At 37.8% G+C, this 14,950-nt stretch overlaps 1 protein-coding gene across 1 annotated transcript in view; it reads left to right on the plus strand.

The window, feature by feature from the left end:
* HELB (DNA helicase B) overlaps positions 1-11,466 on the plus strand; it is a 62,907-nt gene extending 51,441 nt beyond the window's left edge. Inside the window, exons 12-13 of the mRNA XM_077111336.1 lie at positions 1,745-2,239; positions 5,427-11,466. Of these exons, the coding sequence (XP_076967451.1) occupies positions 1,745-2,239; positions 5,427-5,528 (597 nt within the window). The 3' untranslated portion in view covers positions 5,529-11,466. The remainder of the gene's footprint in view (positions 1-1,744; positions 2,240-5,426) is intronic.
* The last annotated feature ends 3,484 nt before the right edge of the window (positions 11,467-14,950 follow it).

The following is a 14,950-nucleotide window of genomic DNA, read 5'->3' on the forward strand; positions in this document are numbered from 1 at the left end:
AATATATTCCTACAATGGGTTATTAGTTAGCAGTATAAAGTATGACGTTCTGAGCCATGTGACAACGTAGACAAACCTGGAAGACATCATGCTGAGTGAAATAAGCCAGACAGAAAAGGACAAATATTGTAAGATCTCACTGATATGAAATAATCGGAATCTGTAAATTTAGAATCAGAAGCTAGAATATAATATACCAGGTGTTGGGGCAAGAGTGGGGAATCAGGAGTTTATGCTTAATAGGTACAGGATTTCTGTTTGGGGAGATGAAAAGTTTTGATAATGGTTGGTACTAATGGTAGCAAACACTGTGAATGTGATTAATACTGCTGAATTATATATTTGATCTTGATAAGGGGGAATTTTAGGTTTATATATTTTACTAGAATAAAATTAAAAAAAAAAACATAAGAATTGGGGGTGCAAGGGTAGAGCAGTGGTGAAATTCTCGCCTGCCATGTGGAGACCTGGGTTTGATTCCTGGCCTATACACTTCACACAAAAAACAAATGAACAAGCAAAAACAAATAAAAAGCCAACCAGCCAAACAAAAAATTCAGCAAATGGTGCTGCAATAATGGGATACTCACATAGAAAAATAATGAAATATGACCCCGCCTTACAGCATACAAAAAAAAAAAGACCAGAGGAATGTACAACAGAAATAGTTTAGCTACATATAATGTAATGTAAACTCAACTAGCTGTGTAAATAAGGACTATATTTAATAGTACAATTATAATAATCTTTTCATCAGGTGTAACAAAGGTACCACACTAGTGGAAAACGTTAATGATGGGGGGTGGTATATATGGGAACTCTGTATTTTCTGCATGTTTTTTCCGCAAACCTCCAACTTTTCTAATAAACTAAATTTTATAGATATAAAGAAAAAACTAATAGCTACAAAACGTGAAGTTGTTTTCTCACAATTACATAGTGACAGATATTTTTCTTGCCTATACAATTTTTGGTTTGCCTACTTAATTAAAAAGTTCATTATATTGTTTATCATGATAAAATTAATAAGTTCAACAACTGGGAAATGCAGAAAAGTGCAGGAAAAAAATCGTGCGTAGACTTGCCATTTGGAGACAGTTTCATTAAAATTTTGGTGTAACTTTCTTCCCTTTTTTGTGATTAATTTTATTTTGTGTTTTATATTTATGATCATTTTTGTGTGCTTTTTTTTTTATCAGACTAATGTTTTTGAGTGTTGCAAAGTCATGACCCTTCTTTGGATATTTTTGTGCACAGTTTAAAATTTTTGTCATTTTTAAAGCATCTTTGAAATTTGCAAAATAGTATACCAGATATGTATGTATACGTGTGTGTGTGGCAGGCTGTTATACGTAAGTTTACTTATCTTTGTATATTTAGGTTCTCCGCCCTTTTCTTTCATTATAAGTAACAATGGGATAACAGATTTACACATAAAACCTTAGAACCATTTACAAATTATTTTATTAGGGAAGATTGAGCATGGTAGGCATTTTTTGAAGTTGATTCTGGGTTTCTACAAGCCATTTGTGGACCTTGAGACCTGAACGTAGCAAGATAATTAGCAAATTCAGGTTCTTGAATAGTGAATAAAAACGGCACCTGTAAGGTGGATTGATATGAATGCACTGACCAGGTGCATTCCAGAAGGTATCCAGAGCTCTTTGAGGTCTGTCTCTTTTCTGTCTTTGTAAACTGAGGAAATGACCCACGTTAAGGCTTCATGACTTGTGGTTGCCTTTAGGGGTCGGAGGAGCGCACGGTGGTGTACGTGGTGGGGAAGGCCGGCCGCCAGCACTGGCAGCACGTTTACACCGCCGTCACCAGGGGCCGCTGCCGAGTCTACGTCATTGCCGAGGAGTCGCAGCTCCGCAGCGCCGTGAGGAGACAGAGCGCTCCCAGGAAAACTCGTCTAAAACATTTTTTGCAAAGCAAGCTCTCCCTTAGCGGTGCATCTCCAGCAGAACATCCATCTCCATCAACGAGCTGTGGGGATAGCGGAGGACCCAATTCCCAGCCGTCAGCATCGCCTCTCCCTGCAGCCATGGCTGACATCGTGATGAACGACACCCCCAAAAAGCAGGCCCGCGCGGCCGAGGGCGGCGTGTGCACCTCTGCCGAAAGATGGGGACCATCCTTATTCGGTGAAGGGGAGACAAATGGGGATCCATCAAGATCACGAGGGTCCAAAAGGACCTGCGGTGTGAATGAGGATGAAAGTCCGAACAAAGTTCTCATGGTAGGACTGACGTTACCGTGTGCTCCCTTTGCTTAAATATTGCCGACTTCCGTGTGCTTCTAAATGACCGTATTTTTATGAGTGTTACACTGTGCGGAAGGGCTTACAAAAACTGTGCTCTTTGTCAAATTTCCCCCCTCCTTTGCCCAGTTGATCACAGCACTTTGTCATTGTGCTTTAGGCTGGTATTTAAGGCAGCCTTGGTCTATGGATGGGTGGGCGTACTGCAGAAGAAACCTCTTTGTTATCCCACACCTTATTTCCACATATCTGCCTTCCTTGCCACTGTCTCTTTTCTCCCTCATCACACACACACAGAGACCCTATTGTCACTTTTATCCCAACAGCCCCGTTGAAACTGCTTATGACAGTGGTCTCGTCAACTTCAAGGACCTTTTCGTACACTTGTCTTGTTATTCGTAACTTTGTTTTTCCCCTGCCATTTAATGGTTTTAACCACTGCTGCTGTCTCAGTATTTGCCTCCCTTGATTCCAGCATTACACTATCTGATTCTTCCCTCTCTGTCTCATCTAATTTTCATTTCTTCATTTCTTTTTCTTCTTCCCACCCTCTGATTCTCTAACCAGACACATGTCCTCATGCCTCAGTTCTTTTTTCCTCTGAGAACTGATCCCATTATCAGAGTTTTAGCCATTTGTTCAACAAGTAGTTTTCAACTGTCAACTGCATACCAGGCACTGGGATATCAAAGTAAGCTACAGGGCAGTGCAATGGTGGCTCAGTGGCAGAATTCTTGCCTGCCATGCCTGAGACCTGGGTTCGATTCCTGGAGCCGGCCCAGGTAAAAAAAAAGCAAAGTAAGTTACAGTTCCTGCTCTTGAACTGATAGCCTGTGATAGAGACAGTTATGTAAGTAACTTGTTGATTAACTTAATGCCCTTAACACTGAAGAAGAGGTCATCTTTGTTTTTGTTTCTAGAGACTAATTTTCTGGAATCACAAGCCCAATATCTTACTCTTTCGGTTTCCCTGTTTCCAATGCTGTTCTCCCAGTTACACAAGTTTAAAATCTTGGAGTTACCTTAGACTCACCTTGCTGTCACCCTTGGCTACCATCCAGTTTGTTGCCAGGTTTTATTGCAAAATGTTTCCCTCAGGGATTTCTGGCCTATTATAGGTCCTTACCTCATCTTGGACGGTTGATTACATGGCCACCTTCTCTTCTCTTATATCCATTTTCTTAATACAGTCTGCACATTGTTACCAAATTAACCCCCCTGCAGTGCTTATCTCACTTGGTTCAGAAACCTTCCATGGCTCTCTGATGTTTACAGCATAAATTCTAAACTAGTTAGCTCAGCATTTAAGACCATTCTCAATTTGATTCCAGTTTTTTCAACCTCCTTTCCAACCTTTTTTTTTCTGCTTTAGTCAAGCTAGATTCTTCATTCACTAAAATGAATCCAACTTATTCTCATCTCTTTTCTATGGCTCTTATTGGGTAACTTGGCTTGAAAGCCTCCTCTCTGCCTTCCCTCATTCAGCATTTGAAAAATATTTAACTCCTCTGCTAGTCTCTGGGCTAATCATGGCTTAATGGCATCCAGCTGGATGAGGGGACCATTAACCAGGATTGGGGAAAGAGACAGAGGAGCAAGTTTTGTGAGGAAAGTGATTAGTTGAAATGGGACATACAGGAAAATGTCCAATATTTCCCCCCTTTCAAGTAAAAGAATCCCTGCTGATTCAAGGCTTTGTTCTGTACCCCAGATCAACTCTTAATATGGACTTTCCATCTCAGCAAAGCATCTTTTTTTGTAATTGAACTTGTCAACTTTTGCAGAGACCCTGGGATAAATGAAGCTTTGACCTGGAACAGAGAAAGAGGCAGTTCCAAAAAAGAACCTTTTTCTAAAATTTTCTTGCTTTATATTTCTTAGCATCAACACAGAATGGGGGATTATGGTTTATATGACAGTACAAAGAGAAAATGGCAGCATTTCCCATCATTAGTTCTGAGCTTGCTTAAGCTTTTAAGTTCTGGCTGAGACCAATATTGCAAGATTTGTGAACCCAAAGGGTGATGGGGGGTAGTAGGGGGTGGGAAGGAATGGCAGGCAGCAGCACAGGCAAAGTCCTCTGAAGAGGGTAACTTGTATACAAGGTTTGCCAAAAGTATGCCACATTTAGTGGAACCCCGAGAAATGAGAAAGCTAGGAATTTAAAGCTTCAGGACTAATAAAGTAGGGACCTTTGTGTTTCTGTAATTCTAGACTTTCATTTCTGAAAGATCAAATTCAGTGACAAAGGTCACCCATACCTTTCTTTCGTATTTATATTGCTACATAGAACCAAATCAAAATTTAAATTCTACAAATACTTATTTTTGAGCCCTTCCTAGATAAAAGCTTTTGTGCTTCTCCATGAATTAACATCCTTGGGTTTTGAAAAAGTCTGAAAAGAAAATTTCAACTCGTTCCTTTGGATAAAAATACATGAGTCATCAAACAAAGCAGTGACTGCCAGAATGTTTTTTTAAGAAAATCACATTTTAACATTAAAAAAAAAATCTCTAAACCACATAACTAGGAAGGACATAATCACGTAATCCCTGATAAAGGACAGTCCTCTAAACTGAAAAAAAAAAAAGTCAGCATTGTGATAGGTAAATTGAATTGTCCTTATTATTCTCAGTTCTCTGTGGTGATGAAACTTCATTATGACCATACTGGTCCTTTCACTTTTGCTTGGGAATCATCATTAGTGTCAAGAAGTAGATTGTGGGATTGCAGGGTTTTGGGTTGCCATATCCTGGACTGGCTTTGGGCATGTGACTACCGTGGTCAGAAGGCCTTGTGCTTAGAGGGACCCCTTGCTAGGTTTAATGCTGTGCTGTCGCCATCTTGAAATTCTTAATTTTCAAACTAAGGGCCCACATTTTATTTCTGTACTTGGCTGTCAAGTTATGTAGTGGGCCCTTTAGAGATTAAACATCATTCAGCAAATACTCAGTGACCCATAGCTGGGTGCCAAGGATATCAGAGAGAGCAAAAGCAGACATGGTCCCTCAGGGAGCTCACAGCCAGTTGCTGTGGTCTGTTGAGTCTTCCAAGGTCAGGAAAAAGATATTATGTCATCCTCAGGAGTCAGAGGGAGTAGAAGGGCATAGGGTAGACTGGCTCCATTTTTACAAAATTAACTTTATTTTTGTTGTTCCTCTAACAGGTGGAAGAATCTCCACAAGTATCTTCCAGACTTCAGAATTTGAGACTGAATAATTTGATCCCCAGGCAACTTTTCAAACCCACAGATAACCAAGAACCTTAATTTTTATCTCAGATTGCTCAAAATAATTGTATTTTTCTATTCAAGACAAAAGGAGACATCATTGCTCCAAAGTATCAAGATAGACAATATGTCTTTAACTAGCTTTTTTGTTAGCAGGTGTTTTAAATCTGTTTGATCAACGGGAACAATGATTTCAACACATCATCATGAGAACTATGGTAGCACTAGACATAAATGGGGGGGAAATGTTTTATGTTTTTTTAAAAAAATCTTGTACTTTAAAAAATGTTTTATTTTCAGATAATGTCTTACTAACTGCCCTAATCATTGTGGGTTATCTTTGCCAACAGGTTGAATCAATGACAAAGATAAACTGTAATTGCATTTATTGATTTTATTGGTACATTCCAAGATGTCCTGTGTTCTGCAAAGTGGTCATTTCGCAAAGCTCTGCTATTTACTCCTATTGGTGCTGACTCAGCCCAGCACACCTGGGTCTTCTTCGTGGAAATAAATGCCTTCCACATTGAGAACACATTATTTGAATATATTCCACTTTGTAAAAATTGTTTTTCTCTCACACAGTTTGAATTGTTTTTTGGATTTTTATTTATTGTTAAATAGTAAAAGAAAAAGTTGAAGAGAAAAAGCTTGCCTATTATCCACGCTTCTTTTATAATAGCTTTATTGAGACATCATTCACATACCATGTGCTTTCGTTTGCTAAGGCTGCCAGAATGCAAAATACCAGAGATGAATTGGCTTTTATAAGGGGGATTTATTTAGTTACAAATTACAGTTCCTCGGAGGAGAGCCTTTTGTCTGAGTTTCTTTGTCACGCGGAAAGGTACCTGGCAACGTCTGCTGGACTTCTCTCCCAGCTTCTGGGTTCAAATGCTTTCCCTGGGGAGTTTCATTTCTACATCTGCAAATAGCTGGGTCTGTGTTGGCTTTGAGCTCTGAGCTGAGTTGTACTGGCCTGTGCTGAGCTGCTGAGCTCTCTTCTAACCTCACTCTTCTAAGCCTCCAGCTAATTAAATTAAACATCACATTGTGGAAAAGTCCCTTAGCCAACTGCACATGTAATCAGGCATAGATGAATTTTGCATGCTGATGATTTAAGTCCACACCAATAGAACAGCTGGGCACTATCACTTAGCCAAGTTGACACCCTAACCAAAATTACCACACCGTACAGTTCACCCATTTAAAGTGTTCAATTCAGTGGCTTTTATTATACTGGGAGTGGTGCAACTATTACCAAGTCAATTTTAGAACATTTTTATTATCCCTGGAAGAAACCCCAGGCACCTTAGCTGTAACCTCCCCATCCCCTTGAGTCCTTGGCAATCACTGATCTGCTTTCTGTCCTTATAGATTTGCCTATTCTGGACATTTCATATAAATGGAATCATACGATATATGGTTCTGTTTTAACAGACTTCTTTAATTTAGCATGATGTTTTTAAACTTCATCCATGTTGTAGCATATATAAGTACTTCATTTCTTTTTATTGCCAAATTTATGTATAGACCACATTTATCCATTGATCAGTTAATGGATATTTGGTTTATTTCCTTTTTAAAGAGAGATACGATTAAAACAGACTTCGTTAGGATTAAGGTAAATCAGAATACAGGTAAAGGATGATACTGATTATATTTTAAAACTTCAATGTGTTTGTGAGGCCAAAGGAAAAGATGGTTATTTGGTACAAAAAGTATATTTTCTGTAGTACACTATTTAATATAAACTGTAAGGTCAGCTGATTTTAAACAACATATTTACATGGAATCTAGAATAGGGAATGAGATCTTGTTACTCAAAAACGGTTTAATGTAATACCCCAATACATCCCAGAGTCTCTTGGGCCAAAGATAAAGTATTTGCAAAGTCCGTTTGAGGGGCTGGGGGGAAATGTGGAAATATAAAACCTAACTACCATGGAAATTTCTGATAATCTCACAAGCATTAAGGACTCCCAATTTATTAAGTCAAGCCCTCTGTCTTGAGGCTTGCCCTTATGAAACTTACTCTGGCAAAGGAGAAGCTAAGCCTAATTAAAATATGCCTAAGAGTAACCCCCAGAGAACCTCTTTTATTGCTCAGATGTGACCTCTTTCTTTTAGCCAACCCTGCAAATAAACTCACATCCTCCCGGCTATGCAGGATATGACTCCCAGGGATGTAAGCCTCCCTGGCAACATGGCATGTAACTCCCAGGGATGAGTCAGACCCTGGAATGGTGGATTCAGAATGCATTCTTGACCAAAAGGGGGAAAAGAAATGTAACAAAATAAAGTTTCAGTGGCTAAAAATTAAAGCAGTTGTAGATTTACATAAAAATTATGTAGAATGTTGAGCTCCCATTTCCAACTTGCCCACCCCCCCCCCCAGTTTTCTCTATTACTGACATTTTACATTAGTGCAGTAACTTTGTTACAATTGATGAATCAATATTATTAGAATTATATTACTAAGAATAGTCCATAATTTACATTAGGGTTCACTCTGTATGGTAGCTATATGGTGAATTAAAAATTATTTTCTAGTGGAAAATAATATATGCAACCTAAAATTTCCCATTTTACCACTTTCAAATGTACAATTCATTGCTGTTAATTGCTTTCACAATGCTGTGCTATCAATTGTTTCCAGCTTTTGGATATGATGAATATGGCTGTTAATGAACATTCATGCACAAGTTTTTTGTGTGGATAAGTGTTTCCATTTCTTTGAAGTGTGTACCTAAGGACTGAAAGTGCTTAGTCATACAGTAACTCTGTTTAACTTTTTGAGGAACTGCTCTTTTCTGAAGCAGCTACACTATTTTATATTCCCACCAGCAGTGTATGAGGGTTCAAATTTCTCTACACCCTTGTCAGCACTTGTAATTATGTGATTTTTGTATTCTAGCCATCCTTTTGGAAGTGAAGTATCTCATTATGCTTCTTTATTTCCGTTCCCCTGATGACTCATAATATTGAAAATCTTTTTATGTGCTTATTGGCCATTTACATATCTCCTTTGGAGAAATGTCTGTTGAACTCCTTCACCCATTTTTAAATTGGGTTGTTTATTTGGGGTTGAGTTGTAGCAGTTCTTTGTATATTCTGTATACAAGTACCTTATCAGATACATGATTTGAAAAAAAAAATTATGTTGTTTGGATTGTCTTTTCACTTTCTTGATGATGTCCTTTGAAGCACAAGTTTTACATTCAAATGTTTCTAATGCATCTATTTTTTTATTGCTATTGCTAATGCTTTTGGTGCTAATCCAAGGTCACAAAGGTTTGCTCATAACTTTTCTTCTAAGAGTTTGTTTTAGTTTGTTAAGCTGCCAGATTGCAGTGTATCCAAAATGGAACAGCATTTAAAAAGGGGAATTTATTAAGTTGCAAGTGTGCATTCTAAAACTGTGTAAGTGTCCAAATCAAGGCACCAAGAAGAGGTTACCTTCACTTAAGAAAGGCTAATACCGTCCAGAACACCTCTCAGCTGGGAAGGCTCATGGTGATGCTCTATAGCTTTCTCTCCTTATTTCATAAGGTCTCCCTGGAGCGTTTTCCTTCTCCTTCCCCAAAGATCTCTGGCTGTGTGGGCTCTGTCAGCATTAAAGCTTTTTCCAAAATGGTTCGCTCTTAAAGGACTCCAGTGAGCAACTCCATATTGAATAAGTGGAGACACATCTCCATGGAAACCACCTAATCAGAAGTTTCCACCCAAAACTGGGTGAGTCATCTCCATGGAAATAAAAAAGATCCCACCCAGCAATATTGAATGAGGATTAAAGAACATGGCTTTTTTGGGATACACAGCAATTTCAAACCAGCACATAGTTTAAGAGTTTTAGCTCTTAAATTAGGTCTTTGATCAATTTTAAGTTAGATTTTGTATATGGTGCGAGGGAGAGGTCCTACTTCATTTACTTGCATGTGGATATCCAGTTGTATCAGATATTTGTTGAAGAGACTGATTTTTCCCCTTGTTTTCTTGGCACCCTTGTCAAAAATCAATTGACAGCAAATAGGAGGGCTTATTTCTGGACTCTCACGTCTGTTCCATTGATCTATATGTATCTAGCCTTGTGCCGTTAATACATTGACTTCCACTGTAACTTTGTAGTAAAATTTGAAATTGGGGAAGCTTGAGTCCTCCAACTTTTTAAAGATAGTTTTGGCTATTGTGGGTCCCTTATATTTCCATATGAATTTTAAGATCAACTTGTTGTTTATATAAAGAAGCCAGCTGGAATTTTAATGGGAATTGCTTTAAATCTGTAAATTTTGAGAATATTGCCATTTTAATTATATTGTCTTCTGATCTATGAACGTGAAATGTCTTTCCATATATTTAGATCTTCTTTCTTTCCACAAAATTATGTAATCAGGGTATATTTTTATACTTCTTTAATTTGTTCCTAGATATTTTATTCTTCTTGATACTATTGTAAATGAAATTGTTTTCTTGATTTCATTTTTAGCTAGTTCATTGTTACTGTATATAAATACAATTGATTTTTGTATATTGATATTTTATACTACTGAACTCAACAGTTTTGCAGTGGATTCCTTTTAAGATCATGGTTGCCAATAGAATTAGTTTTTCCTTCTTTCTTTCCAATCTGGATACCTTTTATTTAATTTTCTTGTGTAATTACCCTGGCTAGAACTTCCAGTATACTTATGAATAGAAGTGGCAGAAGTTGCCATCCTTATCCTTTTCCTGATCTTTGGGAGAAAGCATTAAGTCTTTCACTATTAAGACTTAATAGTGTGTTTTTCACAATGTTAGCTGTGGATTTTTTGTAGATGCCCTTTATTGAGTTGAGGACGTACTCTTCTGTCCCTACATTTGTTGAATGTTTTTATCATGAGGGGTGTTGGATCTCATCAAATGATTTTTCTATGTCTGTTGAGATAATCATATAGTTTTTGTGTTTTATTCTATTGATAAGGTATGTTATATTAGCTGATTTTTGGATGTTAAATCAATCTTGAATCCCACTTAGTCATGGTGCATAGTTCTTTTATATACTACTGGATTTAGTTTGCTAGTATTTTGTTAAGGATTTTTTTGTATCTGTATTCATAAATGATAATGACCTAAACAGATATTGGTCTGTAGATAGTTTCATGTCTTTGTTTGGTTTTAGTATCAGGTAATGATTTCCTCCCAGAAGGAATTAGAAAGTGCTCCTTCCTGTTCTAATTTTTGGAAGTATTTGTGAAAAACTGGTATTCTTTAACTCTGGTAGAATTTGCCCACCTCCTTTGTGCTGTTACCTATATGTTATATCCTCATGAATACAATTATATAATACTATTTTGTATAATTGCTTTTTAAATCAGTTCAGAGAAGAAAGAAGAAATATGCATTATACTCTTTATAACTGCATAATTACTTTTATCTGTACACTTTGTTATAAATCACCCCCTCACACAAAGTTTATCCTATTAATAACATTTTGCAATAATGTGGTTAACTTTGTTACAGAAAATGGAATATTATTATATTAACTATAGTCCATAGTTTACATTAGACTATGCAACATAATTACATAGTTTTTATAATAACATCTTTGTGTTATATATTCCAACATTTTTGAAAGATAATTTTGCTGGATATAAGATTCTGGGTTAACAAGTTTTTTTCTTTCAGCACTTTGAATATATCATCCCATTGTCTTCTGTCCTTCATGGTTTCAGATAAGTCAACTGTTAATCTTATTGGGGTTCCTGTATATGTGATGGGTTGTTTTCCCTCGCTGCATTCAAGATTTTCTCTTTGTCTTTCATCATTTTCTCTGTGATATGTCTGGATGTGGCTCTCTTTGTGTTCATACTACTTGGAATTCATTAAACATCTTGTTTGTATGCATTGTTTTACAGTCATTATTTCTTTGAATATTTTTTTCTGTTTCATTCTGTCTCTGCTTTCCTCCTGCTATTCACATTAAATATATGTTGATGCACTTAAAGGTGTCCCATGTGTCTCTGAGGCTCTGTTCATTATTTTCTCTTTTTTCAGATTGCATAATCTCTTTTGCAGTTCTTTTGCTAATTCTTCTTCAAGCTCAGATTTACTATTGAGGCCTTCTAGTGAATTTTTCATTTCAGTTCATATGTTTTTCAAATCCAGAATTTCAGTGAACTTTTTTTTAATTATTATAATTTCTATCTCTTTATTGTTATCCTGTATTTGATGAGGCATTATTGTTATAACAATAATGGAGATTTGTTCAGACCCCAGGAGGGCTCTACTGAGATGTCTTTTTCCCTGGTTCTGTCTGTTGAAATAACTGGCCTATGGCTTAGCTTGCTGCTCTTAATTAAGAGGAGCTTTTGTTTTCTATAGTACTTTTAGGCTTGATCTTCTGCACACTGTTTCTAATAAGCACTTTAGGGAGAGCTTTAGACCTCTTATGGATTGCCTCTTGCCCTATGTGAAAACTCTGAGCCACTACTCAGCACTGGATGGGACAGTAACCTCTCTAGTCTTCTTGGCTTGCCTCTCTGTGGTGTGGCATGAGCTCGGGTGGGGGTAAATGGGACCACAGTATTCTTGGTCTGCCATGCCTGGAGCAGAGCCTGATTTATAAGGGTTGAGTGGAGGGAGGGAGCCTTTGACCTCTTGGCCACACACTCACTAGGAATTTAGCTTTATCATCTCAGAGTTGGAGGGGATGGGAAATGATTGTGCCTGACCCCCCTGATGAGATATATTAACACTTGATTGGGAGTTGAGGAGAGAGGAAGCACTGTCTTCTCGACCATACCTGCCCAGATGGAGCCATAGGCACGGCTTAAATGACACAGACTCTCAATAGTCAAAAATGACTACCGAGTTTTAGTAGACTTTTTCTAATAAGAAAATCATTTGTTTTTATGCCCTTAGGAACATTTGTGGAGACTTTAAACTTTCTTGTTTTATTTTGTCTTTTAGTTTTCACCCGTTTTGCTTGTTTCTCTAGAGAGTGAATCCATCGAGCCATTCACAGTGCCACCCTGGAAGTCTAACCCAATGTTTTTCTATTTACATTCTCTTCCGTTTTTTTCTTTTTGCATGGTTTTACATTTTAAGTTAAAAACGTGTGGCACTAAAGCAGTCAGACTGCTTTTCTCACATGATTAAAAAACTAGCTCTTAGGGAAATTGCAAAGAAGGAGCTGTAGAAATATTTTGAACCGTGACATAGTAAATGGATTTGGCATTGGAAACATTTTGCAGCTCCTTCTGGTCCAGCTAACTCCTTCCGCCTAAAATTCTGACATGTGTCCTAATTATCTTAGAATACATTTGAATTCCTTGGATAGACTATTATTTGAAAGCATCAATCCAGACACATAAGGAAGAGCAAGCCAAGAATTGTGATGTCTAATAAAAACAAATCCACATTTAGTTAAGGAAAGATTTTATTCAAAAGGATCATTGCAATAAGGAGACAGCTATTGCAGTAGGGGGACAGGGACTACTGTGACAGGGAAAATGCTTTGATCATGAGATCTGCAAGAGTTTCAACTGACACAGAAAGGAGCTGGCCTTTTAATAGGGAGGAGTAAGCAACACTGGAAAAATCCAGGAGTGAGGGGGTGGGGTTTGTCCTACTGGACTACAAATAATTCCACATGCCAGTTGATCAAAGAATGCTTTTTGACTAGAAGCAGTGGTGAAGGAGCCATGGAGGAGGGGATGTCTGCTTGCTCAGGATGAGTCAAAATTCAGGGGCTAGGGGAGTGGGGTGGGAAGCTTAACTAAGGTTTGGTCAAGTTAGATATTTTGTCCAGATTAGTTCGTGTGTACAAATAGTTTGGCTAATCAGTAAACAAGGGGGGCACCTGTGACTTATCAAGTCCTTTGGGGAAGGATGAGTCTCCGCAGAAAGCTATATTCCAGAACACAAGAATAGAGGGGGATTTCTTTAACAGGAAACCATCCTGTTTCTAGGAGCACAGGGTCCAGAAAAGTTTAACACTGTCATGGAGAATTTGAAAACAGGTTTCTTTTTACCTTAAAACAAAATGAAACTAATGCTATGTAACTGAACATTCCAAAACATTAGTTCTTATATTATGAATGTACTTTTGGTCAAAATACAAATAAACTACCCAATTCAAAATTCTGTTAGATTTCATTAAAAGTGGGCATTTCTGGGGGCCCATGATTTGGGTTTAAAGCAAATAAATCACAGAATGTTAAAATCACAAGGGCTATGTAATCCAGCCAGCCTCCTCTGCTAGACATCTGTCAGTCCCTGGTGGAACGAAGGCTTCCAGTGCTGAAGGTCTTGACTGGAAAAGTGGTACCACCGTACAACACACATCCTTAGAAATTGTTTCCTTATATCAAGTTAAAATCTGCCTTACTGGAATGTCCACCCATGGGTTCTGGTAACCACCCAGTGATATAAAAACAGATTTCATGCCTTCTGCCCCACATGGCCATTTATCCCTGATTCCTTTCATTAGCCTTCCAGGGGCTTAACACCAAACTCTTTCAGTTCCTAGTTGGCCACTAATTTTGGGCATGGGGTGCTCAAAACTTGGGGGGCCAACCACAGCCTAGAGGAACTCTTCCTTGGGTCTTTTTGCTGTATATGAACAGTGCTAACTGAAATCATTGGCTTTTTTTTTTTTTCCCAACATGAGCTGCAGTTTCTTGCCTACCTTTCCTCACATAATCAGTTCTAACCAAACCATATCATTGGCTTCAATCTTAGACATGCAGAAACTTGGCCACATTATAACTGTACAGTTAAACAGAAATTCAAGCAGTTGCTTGGATTTTGCAATACTAGAACATGACCTTCAGTTTGGGGGCCACGTGACTCCCATGTGCTAGAAAGTACCCTCAGTCTTTAAGAACGTAACCGCGGGTCACTGAATGCAACTGTAGAAAAACATGCGAATGTATAAGGCCTGCAAGACAATCCTCAAGAATGAAAATGTCAGGACTGCAGTGTCGATTTTTTTTTTTAAAGAAAGCCTAATTAACATTTGTATATTTTGATAATTTATCTAAGTGTATTTCATGGGATTCATATAATATTCTCTGAAAGCAGATGTTGTGAGCCTTCAGTTAAGATCTCTCCATCTTTGTCAGGTAAAATAAATATGTCATTGTTCTTGGAGAAATTTCAGTGTGCAGGAATCTTAACCCTTGTATATGTCACAAAGCCCTCAAAACAGCCCAGCAGAACAGACATTACCTTTAGTATCACAGGTGAGGAAACTGACTCAAGGTAAGTACATTTCATTCCATTAGAGTACAGAAGCTGGAATTCAAGCCCAAGTTCAATTTCAAAATCCATACTCTTTCCCCTCTTCCATGCTGCCCTTCAAGAGTATGGCAAAACTGTCCCTCTTTAGAAAAAAAAATGTAAAAGGTAAGCATTGCGGAGGACTGAGTCTAAGACACTGAAATGTATTCAAAGCACCAAAAATGCATGCCATTTTTTTT

The sequence above is a fragment of the Tamandua tetradactyla genome, chromosome 7, assembly GCF_023851605.1.
Source record: "Tamandua tetradactyla isolate mTamTet1 chromosome 7, mTamTet1.pri, whole genome shotgun sequence".
Taxonomy (NCBI): domain Eukaryota; kingdom Metazoa; phylum Chordata; class Mammalia; order Pilosa; family Myrmecophagidae; genus Tamandua; species Tamandua tetradactyla.